Source organism: Petromyzon marinus, chromosome 48, assembly GCF_048934315.1.
Source record: "Petromyzon marinus isolate PM22_M1 ecotype Great Lakes invasive population chromosome 48, UKy_Petmar_22M1.pri1.0, whole genome shotgun sequence".
Taxonomy (NCBI): domain Eukaryota; kingdom Metazoa; phylum Chordata; class Hyperoartia; order Petromyzontiformes; family Petromyzontidae; genus Petromyzon; species Petromyzon marinus.
The window spans coordinates 2,710,410-2,731,511 of record NC_133714.1 but is presented as its reverse complement, the minus strand read 5'-3'; the positions used below and the strand labels follow the sequence as shown (position 1 = coordinate 2,731,511).

The following is a 21,102-nucleotide window of genomic DNA, read 5'->3' as shown; positions in this document are numbered from 1 at the left end:
AAATGCCAAACTCACACCTGTCAAGCCCCGTTATCAATTACTTTAACACGTAGGCTTTATCAATTGTCCAGTTCCGTACAACAGATAATACAAAAACAAAACCCCACTACTTAGCAAAAAAACAATTCACACATAAAAACGTTAACGCTCCACGCACAAAGAAGTCAAGATGTCTAACGAAATTCTTCATAAAACAAGAACAGAGGAGGGGAAGGGAGGGTGTGAAACAAGCGATTAAGCAGTTGTGATGTTGATTAAAGACCTCTAACCCCGTTTTGCAGGGGGAATTCCCGCATGATTCATCCCTTTGCAGACCCATGGCTTGAAGTTACCACTGTGCATATGGCACAAGCTGTGTCGATGGATGAGGGCCTCCCCACGATGTGCGGGTCATTGGAGTTAATTGACCATACTTCACCCCTCTGGTCAGTGTCTGTTATTGAAGCTGGTCAGCATATAAAGTCGAACACAACAATGGTTTTAGCCGCACTGCCCTCTGCTGACCATCCTCGCAGCAGCCTCTAACAAGCTGTACAGTATATTGTGGATTGGTCACCCATTCTAAACTAAAACTAAACTTATTTTACCAGGTAAGGCCCACTGAGCTGTATATCTCTTTTTCAGTAAGCGCCCTGGCCACAAATTATAGCTCAACGAAGTGGCCTATCGTCACGTGGAAATGCATAGCAAGCCAAATACTCTAAACTCACGTTTCTAAATGTGGAGGGGAAAAGCTGGGGGAGCCCTTGTACGTTGACCAGCACTCTGGGTGCTAGTAACTTGGCACTGCGGCCAGTGCCGTGCAGTTCAAATTTCAATTGCCGGGTGGTGCTGGGGACCGCCCGGGGAATGTTTGCTGATAGTGGTGGGGTGTTGCGTCAAGAGCAAACGGGGATCGCCAATGGGTGGGCCGCGAATTCGTGGCCACCTCCCACCCACACATACACACACGTGCGGCCGGTGCCCTTGTCAACAACAGCACGCGGCGTTCGCCAATGGTGGGCCACCAATTCGTGGCCACCTCCCACCCACACACACATGGGCGGTGCCTTTGTCATCAAGAGCAACAAGCGGCACTCTCCAATGGTGGGCCACGAATTCGTGGCCACCTCCCACCCACACACACATGGGCGGTGCCTTTGTCATCAAGAGCAACAGGCGGCACTCGCCAATGGTGGGCCACGAATTCGTGGCCACCTCCCACCCACACACACATGGGCGTTGCCTTTGTCATCAAGAGCAACAGGCGGCACTCGCCAATAGTGGGCCACCAATTCGTGGCCACCTCCCACCCACACACACATGGGCGTTGCCTTTGTCATCAAGAGCAACAAGCGCCACTGGCCAATGGTGGGCCACCAATTCGTGGCCACCTCCCACCCACACCACCCACACACATGGGCGGTGCCTTTGTCATCAAGTGCAACAGGCGGCACTCACCAATGGTGGGCCACCAATTCGTGGCCACCTCCCACCCACACACACATGGGCGGTGCCTTTGTCATCAAGAGCAACAGGCAGCACTCACCAATGGTGGGCCACCAATTCGTGGCCACCTCCCACCCACACCACCCACACACATGGGCGGTGCCTTTGTCATCAACGTCCGATGCTGACGTTTGGGTGAAGTGACCGCACATTTGTCACTTGGAAGACCCCCCCCCCGTCTTCATCTCTGCCATACGAAGGAGGGCCTCTTTCCTGGGTATGGTTACTGCGATTAGTCCGTGTGTGTGTGTTACCATGTTACTCGCTAACAGCACTTGCCCCGACAGTCTGTCGAGGCTATGCTGGGGGATCTTTGGCTTTGTTACCATGTTTGTTATGCTGTATGTGGAGCGGTAGTGGAGCGGTAAGTGCGCCGCGCTATAAACTCCGCGACCCGAGTTCGATCGGTCAACGCCGGTGACGATTAGTTATCTTGAACAAGGTCCTGGGGCCTCCCTAGGTCGGCTCGGCCTCAAATGAGCACCTGGTGCGGTGTACAGTAAATATCGCCACTGGGGGAGACAAAGGCGGCCGGGCGTGGTTGTTGGCCACCCACACCCTCGTGCACCGTGTCGGCCTTCATTGGTGCTGCTCGCTCACAGCACTTGCCCCAACAGTGATTACAGGGGATCTTTGTGTGGGTTTTATGTTATGCTGTGGTTGCTAGTCGAGCAACTAACACTCTCAAGAGTCTGTGAACAGCAGGAACAACAAGAGGCACGGTGTCATTTTATAGTTAATAACAGCCCGTTAGTTTTATTGTAACAACTAAACAACTATACCGGTAATGCCGGGTGGGTGGTGGGAGCCCTTTGCTGTTATGATTGTATATGTGTGTTTATTAGTACAAGTGTGTTGAGAGTTGCCATAGTTTATTATTCGAAGACTGTCCGGCACAGCATGAGATTGTGTACTTACAGGCTGAATATTACTGCACTAGTTTCGTTCGGTATCACTTTTTCATTACTGTACTGTCAGAGGAATGGAATGTTCCAGAAAGCTCAATTCCACCGCGGAGACGGAGCGACCAAATCATCTCGAGTGCAGGCGCTCAGGTGGATTATCAGATCGTAGCATCGTGAGATGAGGGCGACGGCTTTTGGGGGAGGTCCTTCATCCAGCAGTGGAGAGGTCAAGGCCGATTATGACTCTTAGTGGCACTACAGGCCATTTGAATGTTGTGCGTGCACAACTCCAATACGTGAACGTGTGCGATACGTTGTTGTTCACACTGACGGTCCTTTTGTCAATCCACTGCTGGACGAGGGCATCTCCCCACATGGGTTCTTTGACCACACTTCAACTTGCTGGTCAGTGCGGGTTGGTAAAGGTATGGAGCGTATACGTGGAGCCATAGAAGGCCAGCACAACAATGTATTTGACTGCACTTCCCTCTGCTGGCAACGTAGTCCCACAGTAGGCTACAGCAACAGTTTCATGATCGGTGGTCTGCCCATCCGCAAGTATTATCCAGGCTCAAATTTGCTAAGATTCCGAGGTTCTCCAAATTTTGTAGGTGGCCCGTTTGTTGGGTGGCTTTTATTGCTTCTTTAGTCAATCGTGCCCTGGGTACAAAAAGCGGATTTATTTTGTAATTACATCGGTGTTTTTTTATTGTATTTTCCAAATTTGATGTTTGGATCTTCTGTCATCGGCAGTAATAAACTGGTCATTACACCTAAGATTTCCAAAAACACATTTCCCCCAAAAGTGTCGCATGCTTGCGTCGGATTAGCAAACACCGTGATTTCTAGACGAATAACAATATCCATGATATAAAACATATCAATCACAATCTACCTACTGCGTTATATTGCTTATCTTGGGGAAGATTACCGATTTTTTTATGACCCGAGTCAGAATAACTGTACCAATCGAATCCCCGAACCTCCCAAAGAACAGACGCATACTGTATGTAAACACATAAAATGAGAGGAAAAGAATGGACACTGCACTGAACAATTTCCTCCTCCGTATACATAACATGTGCCATATAAATGACGTGCTTGGGCAGGGACACACCCTATACGCCTGCCAAAGGAGCATTCTTGGAACACGGCGATGGGGGGGAAATAAACATTGTGTTCTTTTAATGTGGGGGAAGTACAGTAATTGACTTCGATCATTTTCCAAACAATTTTAAACTGGATTTCTCTTAATGGCTTGTCTTTGGCTCAACCCAGTGAAGATGAAACGTTGATCCAATGTTGTATGGTTACGAGCTCCCTTCTAGCTCAATCTCGGGCTTTCTTCTTAATTGCCGGGCTTCAGCAATTATTTGAAAAAAAAACGAGTGACCTGGGAACCCAATGACCGGTCTGCCGTCTCTCGCAGGGAGTTGCTTTCACTGTTGCCGCGCCGCCACCATGCGAGATTGGACGTCCATCCCACGAAAGAATTGGCGCGGTGGTGGCGGCGCTTGGCCACGCCTGCTGGGCGAACCGTCGCCAGCGCCTGCCCCCGGCGGCCCCATCGCCCGGGTCGCCACGCGGCCGGGCAGCGTGACGTTGAGGCGCGCCGAGGCGTGCCAATGCTTCCGGCTCATCCACGTGCATGCCGGAGGGAGGTCCTCCTACCTCAAGGACACCGTCGCCTCCGTGTCCGCCATGGTGCACAGCGTCGGCTCGGGGCTCCAGCGGCAGATTTTCAGCTCGCGTCGGGAATCGCGGCGCGCTGCGGAAACGGAGGAAGATGAGGAGGAGGAGGCGGCGGTGAGGACGGCATTGACAATGGTGGGCCGATCGCCAGCCTCCCGCGAGAATACGAACACGTCAGTGGAGGCGGCCACGGTGGTGGAGGTTGGCCGTGTCTACCATGCGAGCGTCGCTTCGTCTGGCGGAGACGTGGGCCAGGCCAGGCCCGGCGCGACACCGATGAATCCTTTTCCAACGAGCGAGATGCCCAGCGGGAAACTGGACCCGGTTGAGCCTGCGGCCCCAACCAGTGGGCCTGAGGGCCGCCGAGTTGCGGCGGATGACGTATCTGTGAGCACGGGATCCGGTCTCTTCCACATTAGCTATTTCACCACAAATTTTGGCGAGACTTACCAGTACCTGGCGAGGCACGTCAACGATTACTTCTGGGGAGACGGGCAGGTCCCAGCGGGGTCCCCACCGGCAGTGCCGGTGCCAGCGACAGAGGGCCCGGTTTCCCAGCGGGTGGTGAGGTCCCACTTCAGAACCGGGGAGTTCAGCCGATACAGGTTTGTGTGTGTGTGTGCGAGTGTAATGCAGTGCTTGCCCCAACAATCTATAAGGCTATACGGGGCATATTTGTCTATTTTTGTGCGTGTGTGATTTCATTGGGTGGAGCAGTAGTCTAGAGGTCAGCACACTGCACTATGAACTCTGCGATTCTGGGCCTCCTCTAGGGTGATGCAGCCTCAAATGATTACCTGATGTGATGTGTAAACATTAGCACTTGTGCCGTTCCGCACTGAATATGTGCTTGCTGACAGCACTTCAACAATCTGCTGCATGAAAATCGTTGGATCTTTGTGAATTAATGTCTATGACCAAATCACTACGAATGTGGCCAGTGTCAGATCGGATAAGTTATGGGGGAGTTTAGATTGGTCCTCGCAAACAACACTCATAAACGCATTTTTTGAGAGATAAAAAGGCGACTTTTTTGGATTAATGAGAAGTTACATAAAATGTCTTCTGCAGCTGTTATTGGACAACATGGGGTCATGCTGCTGTGAAATTCCTCAATGGATTCTGGGTAACCTAAAAGAGACTGGGCCCAAGAGGATGACCATCATGGAGATGGAGCGACGACATAAGTGCAGCAGGGAGATGGATTGTTGTATTGCAGGACCATGATGGATGGCGAGTGTGGGGAGGCCTTCATCCTGCAGTTATTATGAAGTGGTTGACTATGAAAATGTTTATGTTTTTACATGCTTTCATTTAACTCACCCTGTCTGTTGTCTTTGTTGTTGTTGTATCCTCAAATCTTGTAACTCAATTGTAACCCACTTCCCAATGTGGTATCGACTGCAAACTTGGTATACTTATGTCATACTGATGACAATTCTATTTTCTATCATGAAAAATAAATAAAAACATTTTAAACGCAATTTTTAATATGTTATGTTTCGGCTTGGGGCTAATTGTCCACGGTCAACTGACGTTGGCTGTAATTGGCCAAGTTCCCTTACGTTGTGGCAAGCTTCAGGGCCACTTCCTGGAGTCGTGGAGTTCTTCCATTACCAGTACATTTCATAAAAGCGTGTTTTTAAAAAAGTTTTTTAAAATATTACTTTTGATAATTACATACCGCATTACCACGATGTGGTTATTGCATGTTACTAAAGAATATTTTGTTGTTTTCTTTTTATTTATTTTAGAAATTTAATTTCGTTCACATTTTACAGAAACCTGAGCTCAGAAAAGGGTTCCGGCGCCGTAACGGCACCGGTCGCCGCAGCAACTCCGACCTCTGACCCCAGCGTGAGTTAAAATCCAGAGCAGGCCGTCCTGCCACCTTCATCAGCATCCAGAGCACCGGAGGGGGCCAGGAAAGGCCTCACAAACCTCCTCACCTACCCCTTACAGTCTGTGGTCACCTCAGCCAGTGACCTTGCTCGCAAGGTGAAGCTTGCATAGGGCACTGGTTCATCTGATGTACTTTTTGTGGCTGAGTGTCAGTTTTGGGATCCATATCTGGTCTGTCAAGTGTTGACTGATCCCTTCGTTTCTCTACTATTGAGGAAAATTTTCTTTTCCAATCAATTCATCCTTCATATAACCGATCTCATGAGATCTCAGAAGCTAAGCAAATGAGAAACCTGCAGATTTCTTGAAATGTGGTAAAACGACCCACACAGAATGGGGAGCCCCTCTTCCAGCTGTGAATTGAGAAAGGTGGCTCTACATGTGGTGATTATGCATTGGGCATGTGACTGTAACATAGAATAATGTGTACAAAGATGGCCCATAAATAATAATTTCAGTGTATAATACGCCGCACAGTATTCGCTCATCCTCAAAGAGAGAGAACAACTCAAGAGGCTCGAGGAATCACAGACAAAGCGGGGAGGCAGCACCAACAATTGCTCAAGCTCTGCGGTCCTCTATATATTAAAGGTGTTATCGGCCAATAAATGAATGTTCACAAATAGGAGGAAACTGGAGCACTAACAGAAAACCCACACATGTGAGGGCAACACGCTCTATCCCATAAAGATGTAACAGGTGGAGACCATTTTAAATGCAGGATAACCGCCACTTGCTCGCTTGCGTTATCACTATGCCGCCGTCACACCCCCCCGAGCAAAGCAATTTCGTAGCACTTTTAAGAATGCGTAACGTTTTTGTCGGCTGATGTGACCAGAGAGCGGAGGGGACTGCGGATGTTCGCTCAGAGGTGGCGGGGAGAGGATTGCAGCTCCAGGCCGGCGCGTCGCTCACAGCTGCCTCGGCTGCCCCTTCTGCACTGGAGTCCGCCAAGCCGGCTCCTGGGACGATCGCCCCGCGTGCCACGGAGGAGAAGGGCCGCAGAATCAGCCTCCAGCGTGAGAAGGTGGGCACGGGAAACGATTTTCTTTTTCACATCTGGCATTTCCATAGCTCTCACAATTACTGAGTTAAATGTAGTTTAAGTGACGGCATGTGCATTATCGTTACAGAATGTAAAGTTGCAGTTGTTAGAGTGAACTGAAGTTATCTTCCTTCGTCCCGGAAGTACAGACAAGCACACAAACAATGCGCTAAAATTGTAAAACGATTACAAAGCAATGCGGAGCTAATGCGATAATTCTCATATTGTGACATTTTAAATCGTATCGTATCATGAAATACAATATTGCCGCAATACCCGAATGTAAACTATTCGTGTTGAAGTGTGTGTCATCTGTTTATTGTGGTTTTTTTTAATGATATAAACAGCATATTCTGGCTGATAATACAATCAAAGTGAGATCATGGGAAAGCAGCTGGCTTCTGTGCATGAAGAGGAGAGTTTTCAATCAGTGCACATTGATTGCTGAAAGCCAAACAAACAACAACAGGAGGTGGGCGGACTGGGTTAATAATCACGACACTTGGTGCCGTGAAACTTTGCCATCACGTCCGACCTTGCGCACAATCCCGGGCATTGAAAGCCTCCATGCACGCACGCGAACCGTTTTATCGGCGGCGTTGTCTTCCACGGCAGATTGTGGCGCGGGTGAGCGTGGACAACAGGACGCGCACCCTGGTGCGTGCCTTGCGACGGCCTCTCTCCTGCGGCACGCACCTCTCCGCCGTGGGGGACCTGTGTGATCACTTGCTGCAGTTTGGAGACACGGCCAGTGTCGCCGTCAAGGTGAGGGCGGTGGTGGTGGTTGTGGTGGCTTGGGAGGCTTCGTTGGGCTCCTAAAATGAAATAGAAAAATTCATCCTCATCACCAAATTTCGCATGGAACTTCACCTGCGAGTAAATGTTATCAAAAACTAGCTTTACTACCCGGCTTCGCCCGAGACTTGAATTCTTGTCTTGGATTAATACACGGCCTACGCGGAGGGTGGGGGGGGGATGCGTGACGTCAGCAGGCACACTGCGTAACGCTGCCGTTCACTTGTGCAATATATTATATCCATTATTCCCCCCCCCAAAATACAAAAGTCATTTTTTATACTTTTTGCATTGTATACAGTCTAGAAGCTACCCACATACCTAATTTCAAGTTTGTTGAATGTTGGGAAGTATGCTAAACATTTCGAACAGACACACATTCACAAATTTCCCTTTTATATATATAGATATCAGGTTCATTTGGTATCTGTGCCATTCCCATGGTGCAAAGATATACGCGAATGCGTATAGACTGCCAGTAGAGGACAAAGTTTCTGTGTTGTTTTAACCAATCCGTATACATTTTTTTCATTTAGAAAATTTGAACCGTGACACTGGCACACAATGGGCCACTCTTTTGAAAGATGTCACGGGTTCTACAAAGTTCACTTAAAAGCGGACGGCTCGTGTAAATTGGTTAATTTGCCTACAGTATTGCGATCCTCTGCAGCAAGCGGCAAAAAAGATAACATCTCCCACCCCCAGTACTCTAATCCCTTCATTTTCTCCTAATTCAATCACAGATGCATTTGAAGAAGCCACTCATCTCATTATTCTCCCCTCCGTGCAATCTCCTACCTCTCCCTTGTCATCTCATTTTCATCATCTCACTCTACTGTAAAGAGTCGCATTTTAGACTCAAATTAAAATCGCATCGTAAGGTTCAATAACTAAGGTAAAGGCTCAGCCCTGCAATTACTTGTCAACGCCACTGCTGTCGGAAATGCCTCTAATGGAGAGAGCTCTGGCGAGCCCCTCATGGAGGATATTTTGTCGACTCTTCCACGCTGGCTGGAAGAGGTGGGATTCCCCACAATTTGTGATACAATTGGTGGAATACTGCCCCCGAAAATGAAAGCGTGTAGCTCACGGTGCACGTGCTGCTGCACGGCAGGAGGGAGCCGTGCAGTCCCTGCTGCGCCTGCTGCAGCCTGCGGAGCCCCCGCTGCAGGCATGTGTGCGCGAGGCGCTGACGCTGCTAGGCTACACGGAGCCCGTGCGCGGTCACGGCATCCGCATCCTCTCCATCGACGGCGGCGGCACCAGGTAACACTCAGGCACCAGGTAACGCTCAGACACCAGGTAACACTCAAACACCAGGTAACACTCAGACACCAGGTAACACTCAGGCACCAGGTAACGCTCAGACACCAGGTAACGCTCAGACACCAGGTAACACTCAGACACCAGGTAACACTCAGGCACCAGGTAACACTCAGACACCAGGTAACACTCAGCCACCAGGTAACACTCAGACACCAGGTAACACTCAGACACCAGGTAACACTCAGACACCAGGTAACACTCAGACACCAGGTAACACTCAGACACCAGGTAACACTCAGACACCAGGTAACACTCAGACACCAGGTAATGCTCAGACACCAGGTAACACTCAGACACCAGGTAACACTCAGACACCAGGTAACACTCAGACACCAGGTAACACTCAGACACCAGGTAACGCTCAGACACCAGGTAACGCTCAGACACCAGGTAACACTCAGCACCAGGTTACGCTCGGCGACTTCTCTGGGGCCTGTGGCCCGCAGACTGCTCCCCAAGGGTTGCCGTTACAAAATAATTTTGCTCACATTAGGGATGAAGGTAATCAACAAGGTGGTTGGCAGATTAAGAGCCAGAGAGGATCACAGCCGATTAGAAGAAAGCTTTTTTTTTTAAAAGATAGGTTTCTATCAACACTGTCCAAGAGCGTGATCTCCAACAGGAGGGAGTTCCAAAACCGTAGGGGGTGGAGGGGGTTTCCAGTAGGGAGTTCCACAAATGGCGGGCCACCACAGTAAATGCCCGATCACCCCAAGAACGCAACCGAGATTGAGGTATGCATGAAAGGGCACAATTGGCAGATCTTAAAGACCTTTAAGGGGCATTGCATTAGCTCCTGCATATAAAGTGGAGGTGGAGTTAGACATTGTGAGGCTGTGATAACATTTTCATCGTTGTTATTATTATTTTTAAAGGGGAACTTCTCATGCAACGATTCTTCAGATTCATCATCAACCACGGTCAATTCCCTGCTGGATGAAGCTCCCCTAAGCCATCGCCACCTTTCATACAAGTATATAGTCACTGGAGCTATGCACTTTTAAATCTGGATTGAAAACTACTTTCTTTAGAACAAATTTGTGTGTTTAGTGTGTTCTTCTTCTTCCCCCGCACCTCCAAATAGCACGGTTAGCTATGCACGGTGCGAAAGAAGTTCAACATACATGCACACTGTGGTGTAATAATCCACTGAGCATCTGCATACGAGCTGATTTTATTGTTCCATCTCTCCGGTGGACGTGCTATGTACGCGTTTTATTCCTTGGCTGCCACTTAATTTACAATACGGTACAATGTACAACTTTTCTACATGACATTTATCGCGATATCCCTTTCTCTTTACTTCATTCACGACCTTCATTTGTGTTCGGCACTTTGTAGAGGAGCGTCAGCACCGAAGTTTGACAAAATCTGGACTGACGTGTTCAGTTAAATCTGTGCATAATGAGAAGAGCCCACAATAACAGAGCAAATAGTGCAGCCCGGAGAACCATGCATTCCAAAAAATGCGCATAAACGTGTAAAAACTCTCAGCTTTTATGCATTATGCAGAAACCAGCAGCAGTTCTTTTAAGTGCATTTTGGGTCTCCATCTGCCTGTCAGTCGGTCGTATTGAAATGTATTTTAATGGTGACCTAAGACTAAAGGACCACAATGCACTTCTTCAGTTTCTGCCGATGTCTTTTTGCATGATGTCATAGAGGTTTAGTGAAACGAACGTGTTCGTAAGGTAAACAAGCAGTGCTCGCATCTTTAAACAAAGGCCACACACGAGCTTCTAAATCTGAAAGTGTCCAGTTGCAACCTGATCGTTCGGGTGCCCTTGTCATGTAAAACATGCTTTACGTGAGTGGTGACGTGAATCGATCAGTCAACCCGGTCTGGACAGGGACATGTTTTAAATTTTCTGCCTCCATGAGAATGAGGCTTTCCAGAAACGGCGTGTGCCGTAGAACTGTAAACAACCTGTTTGCCGCGATAAAACCTTTGCGCTCGCTCGGAACAACTTTGACCCGACCTCGCTGTTGTGTGTTGACGTTGCCCGTGCCAGGGGCCTGGTCGCCTTGGAAACCCTGCAGGCACTCACCAGGTTGACTGGGAAACGAGTCCACGAAATGTTTGACTACGTCTGCGGGGTCAGCACAGGTCGGTAGACGCCCCCCCTCGCAAGCGGGTGTACATTCGTGCATACAGTTAAGTCTCAATGATTATTATCCACGGGCGGATTATTAACGTGGGTTGCGGATTTACCGTGCCTGCGTAAATATCAATGTTTTCGTCCAGTGTGAAGCACATAGTATTATCATGGTTATTAGACCGCGCAGTATTACCTCTGCAACAAGCGGCCAACGTGCTACCGCTAGACCATGTCACCTCACCCCCCATGCCCTGCCCTAGCTTTGTGTTCAGATCGACCCGGCCATTGGTGGCACGCTGTGTGCAGGCTGCATGTGCCATAAATACTTTGTTTTCCTAGAATGCAGTGCTGCTGCTGTTGAAAATAGCTCATTAATCATGACCACCAGTTCTATCAGTGGCAGCAGCGTTCACACGCGGTGCAGGGGTGTTGTTGTAGCATGCCTCATACTCACTAAAGGTGACCTGCCAGAGGATAAACAAAGCAGGCAAAACAAAGTGGTATATAAAAAGTGGCTGTGTAACAAATAAACATGATATAAACTGACCAGAGAGTTTCATAACACCTTAAGCTGTGTGCTATAGTTCAGTGTTCAGTAGTGACCAAGACAATACAGATGCTCGATAAATGTATTAAATACTGACGAATGTCATGTATATTGTTGCTAAACAAGTATAACAATACGTGAGTGTGTGTATGTGTGTCAATCAAGACAAAAGACAAAATCCCCCATATAGCCTTTAACAGGCTGTTGGGGCAAGTGCTGACGCGACACATGAAGGGGTGGTTGGTCAACACTATGCCCGGCCGCATTTGTCTCCCCACTGGCAATATTTACACACCGTGGTTCTCGTTTGAGGCTGAGTCGACCTAGGGGAGGTCCAGGACCGGTTCAGATAATCGTCACTGGTATTGGCAGTGAGCGGGAATTGAGCTCTGGTCGCCGGGTTCAATATATGGGGAATTGTAGTTCAGTGGCTCGTGTGCTGTGCTAAATTCCTAGATTCGTGGGTTCAATTCCAGGTCAGCTATATATTATGCCAGTACCTAACGTGGTGTGTAAACATCAGCGCTGGGTACACAGTGGTCCCTGGGCATGGTGCTCACTGTACCGCCTGCTCTTGTCCAGTTTTGGTCTCAGTAGTGGTGCAAATGGGTGCTACAATGCATTTTCATCATCTACATAAGCTAGGCATAATGGCATTGGATGTAAATTTTAATTTTGTAGAATAGTATATAAGTGGTCAATGATTTAAAAGGCTACAAAAAAGGCTTGTGGTTGGTTGGTCTCTGAATTGACTTATTTAGTTCTGTATGAGTATCGTGAACAGTTTGCCGCTTGTTTCAGAGGTCCACTGTGCAAATCCAGCGGCCACCCTGATTATTACCGCGGGTACAATGCTAGGCACCGTCTGCTTCACAGTGGACGTTAAAGATCCCCTGACACCATTCGCAAGAGTAGGCTATTGTGCCCCGGCATCAGGGTCCAAATTTACCAAATTCTAAAATTACCTGCAGATTACTCGATTAGGATTATGCACAGCAGTATATACTATGTGAAATGTATAAGCATTAATCGCCCCATTACTGTCAGACCAATGCCCCAGGTCACTCTTGAATATGAAACTATCCTGGTGAGTTCTCACCTGGTTAGACATTATGAACTTGATTTATATATGCATATACTGAATGTGTACTGCATATGATAGGGGGCGGATGGGTCTGTAGTAGCTTCCCTGGCCTGCACCGATAGTCCGTTTTTATTATGTGATTGGGTTTTTATTGGTGTGTCAGTGTTTTCTTTTTATTAATACAAGTTTTGTTTACCTCTTATGTACAGCTCTTTGAGATGACCAATTTTAAAGGCTATTTATTAAAACTAACTATATATTATTGGACAACTTTGTTACAAAGACTATGTAGGTTATATTTTGCTTGGGTTTTCACTGATTTGTCAGGAGTTTTATTTTAAAGCTTTTTTTAGTTTTACCTCTGATGTACGGCGCTTTTGAGATTACAAATATGAAAGGTGCTTTTAATATATCTCTTGGAAAAAAAAACTGAGTTCATCAGTATTATATCACTTTGTTACAAAGACTACGTCGTCAATGGAAACGACCTCTGTCCGTCCGTGGAGCCCTACCGACATCGTGTGTCCCGGCAGGCGGCGTGCTGGCGGTGATGCTGGGCGTGTTCCGGATTCCTCTGCCCGAGTGCTACGAGCTGTACCGCCGTCTCGGCACGGACATCTTCACGCGGAACGTGCTGCTCGGCACCGTCAAGATGGGCTGGAACCACGCCTTCTACGACAGCCACGACTGGGAGAGGCTACTGAGGTGGAGCTGCGTGTCACACAAGTCTGACGCCGTTATTGTCATAGTACTTACTGTTGTTGTTATTCCAGCTCAGAGAAAATTGAAAATAGCTGTTTGGCTGTCCTACCACTGCAGATGTTACTATTGGTGGCATCCTGAGTGAGAAAAGTGTGGACCAGAGGTCACTGAAAGGGATCTCAGAGGTAGCTCTGTGATATCCGCTTCAATGGGCCGTTCTCTAATATGCAGGGTTGCACACTGCTCTGGGAGAAATCCGCACGGATTCTTCATCATGACATAACAGATATCATTAACCAGGAAAACACAGAAAAAAATATTTAAGCTTAAGCGGTATCACCAGGGTACTGTATCACTGCCTTTTATCCGTACTTAATTTATTGTTTGAATAATCAAGGTTTAAACTCATTACACACAGCCTGGGTCCACAACTGTTTGCTTTGTTGGGTTGCATTCACCATGGCGGTGCACAATCGCTGGATCATAAGCCGAGACATTAATCCCACTGAACGATCCTGCAGGGAGAAGATGGGTGACAGCCTGATGATCGAGGTGTCCCGGGATCCCATGTGCCCCAAGGTGTGTGCACATCCATTCCGCCCATGAGTCGCACCCACTAATAAGCCGCTTGTGTCGAGCATGGACGCTGCGACCGTTGTACAACTGGCCGAGCTGACTGTAGATCTGTGGGTCAGCACGGGCGGTGGGGCGAGGGGGAGGGGTGGCAGTATAAGGGATGGGGTGGGGAGGGGGTTGTATTGAGTTGACGTCACCCACCATGCACTTTACAATCACGTTACTTATACATGTACAACCCGTTTGTCAATCTACAGCTGGATGATGGCCTCGTGGGGATTATTTCGCCATACATGTGCATACTGTATTCTTTGGGTCTTTCGGTAAAGCCACGTAGATAGAACAAATAATAAAAATAATAACATTATTCAAAATAATTATTATTTGTTATATCTACGTGGCTTTATCGAAAGACCCAAAGAATATGAATTCCTGCAGTCACGAAAGCTTTAAGTCAAGATTTGACCATACTGGTCGGTGCGGGTTGGTGAAACCACTACACACAGCATACAAACGAAATAAACTAAAGTATAAGACAACACCCATGGATTCTGGCACGTGCGATTCGATGAGATGTACCGTGATGAATCGATGCATCTTTGCACCGCTCTCATTCTTGCGCGCACGCATGCGGCCAGGTGTCGGTGGTGAGCACGCTGGTGAACCGCGGCACACCGCTAAAGGCGTTCGTATTCCGGAGCTACAACCTGGCCCCGGGCTCCCGCTCGCACTACATGGGCAGCTGCCGCCACCGCCTGTGGGAGGCGCTGAGAGCGTCGTCCGCGGCACCCGGATACTTCCAGGAGTTTCAGCTCGGGGAGGACCTGCACCAGGTAGCCAACGTTTAATCAAAGACGCGACAAACAGGAGACGATTTTTATTATATATGAATAAGTATGTATGGAGAAGGCTCGTGAAGGATGCTCCTGGTCAGTTGGAGGCAGTCGCCCTCCAACAACAACGAAGGGCAGAGGAGCGACGCTCATAATAATGAGCGTAGCGCCGGGCGGATAAGATGCAGCACGTTGGCACAATGGGAGTCACAGCTGCATCTGCCAGTCAACTCGGTCAACCCATGGCACCTGTCAGCGAGCCTTCAACACTTCATGTGGCCTCAAACTGCACCTGGCCCGGCACATGCGCCCTGGTGACATCACCGCCAGTTAGTCGCGAATGGAGGGTGTTCTTGTATATATGTTGAACTTCTTTCGCACCGTACATAGCCAACCATGCTAATCGGAGGCGCGATATTATAAAAAATAACAATAGTGCGCAGCAGTGACATACGGCGGTTTACTTTTTCTGCTGTAAACAGAAAACTACTGGTGCCATCTCACAGTTCTTAGAAACTCGTTGGGCTATGAAAATGGCCCACCTGAGTTCAATTCCACGGCCATGGCTCACATCATTGGCGAGGGATATCTGAACTGGTAGTGGGCTACTCCCTTCACCCTGCATGAACCAGCGTGTTGAAGTATGGTCAAACAATAACAACAGTCGGATTGACACTGAGAGATGGAGAACAGGTACTTGAAAACCTGGTTTAATCACGGGTGGATAAAATCTGGATTTGAATCCACGATTTATCCGGTGGCAGTTCGACATTCTTGACATGGCAATAGCCCCCTAATTGAGCTACTTAGGGGTATCCTCTTTCCATGTATTAGCTAGATTAATCCAGTGGCATATCTGACCATGGAGTGTGTAGGCGGTACAACTGCACCAGGGCCCAGGGGCTGGAAGGGCCCAGTCACCAGGCTTGGAAGAGGGAGGAAATTGGACAGGGGGAGGGGCCCATTTTATTATTTGCACCATTCCTCATTGCACCCATACTGCACCAGTGAATCGAGAGGTGTTGCTCGCTGTCCTGTCCTGTATTAATCATCCAAAATAAATGTTTTAGTTAGATCGCATAAATATAAATGTGTCGTTTACCCGCCACCATCCGACACAGCAAATTAGTAAGGATTGTTACGTCCACAAAATGTGCCAATTCGTTACTACTTCAGCTAGAAAGGCAAATCGCCTGATGAAGCTGGTGGTAATCACCAGCGAAATATCATACTTGAATTGTAAGTATTGTGGGTTTACTCTCCAACACACCAGTGTGCTGCAGCCGTAACTATTTGGTACGTTTTGTTAATTTGACAAACATGACAAATTGACTGCGTCGGGTGGTGGCTGGTTATATTTACGCGATCTAACCCAAAAAAATATTTTATGGATAATATTGGTCTCAAAAGCCTAATCCTTCCTCTTTGTTAAACTGTATTAGTTATTTTGTCTGTCCTCGCTGCTTGATTAGGATGGGGGGATCCTACTTAACAACCCTTCGGCGCTGGCGATGCACGAGGCCCAGCTGCTGTGGCCCGGCTCCCACCTGCAGTGCCTCGTCTCGCTGGGCACGGGACGGCACGAGCCGTCAGGCCATGTGCCTCCGCTCACGCACACCAGCCTGCGCACCAAGCTCATGCACATCATCAGCAGCGCCACCGACACAGAAGGTGGGCCCGTGCGGTTTTTGGATGTTCCTGCCTGGTATATATGCCGTTTCAAGGTGGATTCTTTAATCCACTATGCAGAGTTTAGAGCATTATTTGTGCACGCTATTATCAGAAGCACCATCTGGAACGCTCTTCCTTCCAATGTTAGGAAACCAATGGAGCTATGCTCTTTTAATTCTAAATTTAAAACTAATTTATTTAGAACTGCTTTTGGCATTTAGTTTGATGTCCTCTCACACCTCCGATTACCGTGGTTGGCTGCTACGGTGCAAAATAAATTCAACATACAGTAAACCCTTGTTAATTTGATACATATGAGGTTCTGGCCTTGCCGAATTGTCCAATACTCCAAATAATGTATTCCCCCAGTGCCTCCTGCTCCCAATTGTTTTTTTTTACAAACTAGTTTTACCAACTCTTCACACACCATAGGCATTGACACACCTGCATGAATTATATCCAAAACTTTGGATTTGTCTCACAGACCAAGGGAGTCCCTTTGTATTACTTGTTCATGTAGGTGTAGACGAAATTTCTGAAAGGGTTGGCTTGCACAGAGTACATTAACAAGGTAAAGTCCAAAGCAACAGGTCTGCACTCATGCTCACCACGTGCACCGCCACTCGACTGAGTCGTTGTTTTGGTCGTGGTGCACGGCGTCGCTACTACGCGCATGCCGAAATTGGACCATTCGGTACGGCAATTCGACTCATGGCGAATTACTAACATACTGTATCTATTCCAAAAGCACAGCCGTACCGAATTATCCCAAATTAAGAATGATCAAATACCGAAATAACGAGGTTTTACAGTACACACATACATGGGAAGCACGCGTATAGTCTGCTTTATTTTGTTACTCACTGCAACTGACCCTGTTGTAACTGTTGCCCTCTCAAGAGGTGCACACCATACTGGACGGGCTGCTTCCCGCCGGCACCTACTTCCGCTTCAACCCCTTCATCTCAGCGGATGTTCAGCTGGATGAGAGCCGGACGGAACGCCTGGAGCTACTCCGCACGGACGCCCAGCAGTACTTGCAGCGCAACGGCCCCAAGCTGCAACGCGCCACCCGCCAACTGGAGCGATCTCGATCATCGACGCAGCGCGTGGTTGACGCCGCCAGGCTGCAGATGAAAATGTCAGGCGTGGATTGGCCCTCCTTCAATCTGTAGCAAGCGAGGTGTCACCATTGCTGAGTTGGTTCAGCCAGTGAGCTTATTTACCAGGTCATCGTGCGTGAGAGACCTGATCCTGTCGGATCTCAGAAGCTAAGCTGCGTCGATTAGTTGGTTCGTCTTTGCATTGTAGACCTGGGCTTTAAAGTGGCCAAGAGACATCGGTACGGAAATGGATTATTGGTTATTCAATCTATCTGTGCATAGCTTCGAGTGTTTACCCCCCACTCTGTACACGTGGGTTTTCTGCGAGTAACTCCTCTTCACCCAAACGTCACCCATTCGTCAAGCAAATTTGCAAAATATCCCAACGTAGGGCGCTCCTAAAAAAGAGTCAACTCAGTGAGGATTACTTGATGAAGGGCGTTACAGTATTATTCTTCGTTCATGTATGCTGGTGATTGGTGCTCAACCTGGCTAAAACAATAATAATTTAAATGTATAAAGCGCCCTGAAACAATCGTTCTCAGGGCGCACCCAGGAAACTATTATATCCCTTACCGAGGCAGTTGATGCGAGGGTGGGATGCTCGCATCTGTGTCTTCACAACTCGGGAGAGTGAGACGTGCACAATCATGGAGAGATCATATATGATCGTATTTAATAAGATAAAAATGCACAAAGTGTTCTTATATATTTAATTGCACCTAGAATTGTTTGGGTGCAATTGGCTTGGTTACCTAAATCAGTCTTGAGTGAATATATTCCATTTATTTACAGTTGAAATTAACACGATTTAAAGGTTAATATTCACTGAAGTGTTTTTATTCAATGGCTACTGGACTTAAGTGTGTTTTGCATAAGGCTTTACAACATGGCATAGACAATTTCAGCATGAACGCTTACATCACTCTTTAAATATTTGAAAACAACAGTAAACATTCCTGTTGAACCATCAAATCTGTGCATGCCACTTTGCATAGCCATGTGCGAACACAGTATTATTGTTTAAGATTTTGTTTTGGAGAAAACACAATTGAATATACTTAAATATGTTTCATGATGTTTAACCTATTGGGAACCTTTTGAGGTGAATTATCGCCTATTTATCTAATTTACTCAGACAGGTAATACCTCTTATATGGGTATTTTACAGTTGCTTTGATGCCAGACAATATTCATCAATCGCAGGGAGCACCCAACTTTAAAGTGAGTATCCAGGCATTGTTTGCAAATATTATTGCTGTTTAAACCCTGATAGCCAAAACCTAACTCTATAACATCAATAATAAGGAAGCTAATGTTAGGGATTAAGAGAGTTTGGAGATTATGGTTGGCTTAGGACCAGCCTGTGTTTATATGCAACTTTATACATAGGATATGATGAATAGTATATGAAAAGATTACAGTGCGTTTGGAATGTTTTTGCTATGCGCATACATAACTCCATTCACTGCTTATGCAGATGAGCGAATGCTGGGTTTTTTTTCATTCTTTTAATCGCACTACTCTCACAAGGGATTTGCCACTGCTGATTGTTGGGAGTCTCAGTATAGAGCTCTAATTTTTGGTAGGTTTCATCGATTATATTTTATGACTGGCCACGTAATAGCATTTGCTGGTGCTGGCAGGCCACGTTGCACCAGATGTCACGTATACAAACGTTATGATGTAACTTCGCATCATGACATCGTTGTTAGTACACGTACCCACTGTCGCATACCTTTTTGTCTCCAAGACCGTCATCTCTTATTTAGCCTACTTTCATCTAACTAATTTGTTGTAATATTTTTTTACCCTTTTTTCTGGCAACAGAACTGACACCTTTTTACAGTCAGTTTTGTTGCCAGAAAAAAGGTTAAAAACCCTATTATATTTTGCTACTGGCAAAGGAGGCCTCAAGATATAATTTGTTGCATCTTTGTCTCAGCGGGCCATACCTCTTGGCGGGCCATAGCTCTGCGGGCCACTCCCAAGAGCCTTTGTGGCCAAGCCCTGCTCCAGCTCCTCGCGGATGAAGAAGCCAATAGAGCTATTGTATGCGGTGCTACCATAACAGTGATGTATCGCTAAGGAGAGTGAACTTGACTGGACCAAAGTGACATGGTGGTGCAGGGCCCACCCCGGGACCCCCAAATCGCTGGGTCTGTTTGTGGCCCACGTGTGTTCTGAAGGCCACCTGCTGTAGACCATTTATGCAGCAAATTAAAATGTACATAACAAATGCACATGTCCATCCACACAGTAAAAAAATGCAGTATTGCCATAATGACGTTGTAATTTGTAGTGGTCTTTAATTGCTTTATTAAGGAGGTGTATTTCACAGTTCATTTGTATAAATGTAGAGGCGAGTTATGTGGCACTTACGTTACCGTTAGGCTTCTTTGTATGTGTAATGGTGTTACTTGAGTTTCACCTTGACTTAATAATGGGATATTTCGCCTACGGTGTGTGTTTGATGGTGATGGAATTCAAATAAAGATTAATATAAAAATGTGAATGCTCTTTGCACATGTAACTTTGATACATGTGAATATTTCCTTTCATAGGTACATGTTTACACAAAAAAACTATAAATTAGTACACAGTAGTCTGTTATAGGATAATTTGTAGTATATGGGTTATTGATGAGCTCACTTGACAGAAATAAGCCCGTTCTTGGCATTTAAAAAATATCAGATTTGAAAGTAGCATGTCAGAGCGGCCGTCATTTTGCAAGGGGCCTGAGTAGTCTGTTACAAATATGAATCGACTGATTTATTCTTAATCCACGAATCGTTCCGGCTTTTAACAAAACCGATAGCAGCTTCTCCAGTTATAAGACATGTTTCCCCCTTTATTTTAAAGCAAAAATGCGCAGGTGAGTTATAAACCCACTTTCTGGAAAATGGCTAAAAAGTAAAAACGGACAGTCCCAATTTACCAAAGAAGCTGTCCAGTTACAGAAGGGATAGTCCAATGACCTTTTATTTACTTTTCAAATTTGGTATTTACAACATCTTGTCCGATACGTGTGTGTGTGACCAGATTTGCATCGCATTGTGCATTTTAATTTTCGTATCGCCTTATACTAATGGTGAAAAATGTTTCATTAGAGTAATTCCAAATTGTGTGTTTCTGATACCCACCGTCTTAAATGCTCCACAACGACACTAACGATTCTATCTAACAGAGAGGCAGGGGCAAGTGGCATTTCAGAATATGGTTCAAGCAAGATTGACAAATGAGCAGTAAGTTAAATATACTGTTGATGAGACACTAAATGTCGAAGGCGGTCGAGCGTTTGCTTGTGTTGAACCAATGCTGCTGAAATAATGCA

General features: G+C 46.9%; 1 protein-coding gene across 3 annotated transcripts; it reads left to right on the top strand.

The window, feature by feature from the left end:
* The first annotated feature begins 1,562 nt into the window (after positions 1-1,562).
* On the top strand, positions 1,563-20,283 carry LOC116952663 (calcium-independent phospholipase A2-gamma-like). 3 transcript variants are annotated; one of them, XM_032972225.2, is made up of 12 exons: positions 1,563-1,705; positions 3,823-4,690; positions 5,840-5,942; positions 6,826-7,014; positions 7,648-7,797; positions 8,942-9,093; positions 11,166-11,260; positions 13,417-13,588; positions 14,107-14,164; positions 14,800-14,994; positions 16,467-16,665; positions 17,566-20,283. In XM_032972225.2, exons 2-12 carry the CDS (start codon positions 3,855-3,857, stop codon positions 17,838-17,840), a joined length of 2,424 nt encoding a protein of 807 aa, XP_032828116.2. In that variant the 5' UTR covers positions 1,563-1,705; positions 3,823-3,854; the 3' UTR covers positions 17,841-20,283. The 3 variants fall into 3 exon arrangements, with proteins under 3 accessions (XP_032828116.2, XP_032828118.2, XP_032828117.2); XM_032972227.2 differs by having other exon boundaries at positions 1,564-1,705; positions 5,867-5,942; XM_032972226.2 differs by lacking the exon at positions 1,563-1,705 and adding an exon at positions 1,716-1,852.
* Positions 20,284-21,102: the final 819 nt, after the last annotated feature.

Excerpts from the sequence above, each read along its gene's own strand:
- LOC116952663 (XM_032972225.2), top strand. The coding sequence starts at position 3,855 with ATGCGAGATTGGACGTCCATCCCACGAAAGAATTGGCGCGGTGGTGGC. Across the intron at positions 5,943-6,825 it reads CTCCGACCTCTGACCCCAGC|AGAGCGGAGGGGACTGCGGA; the intron begins GTGAGTTAAAAT and ends TGATGTGACCAG. Across the intron at positions 9,094-11,165 it reads ATCGACGGCGGCGGCACCAG|GGGCCTGGTCGCCTTGGAAA; the intron begins GTAACACTCAGG and ends TGCCCGTGCCAG.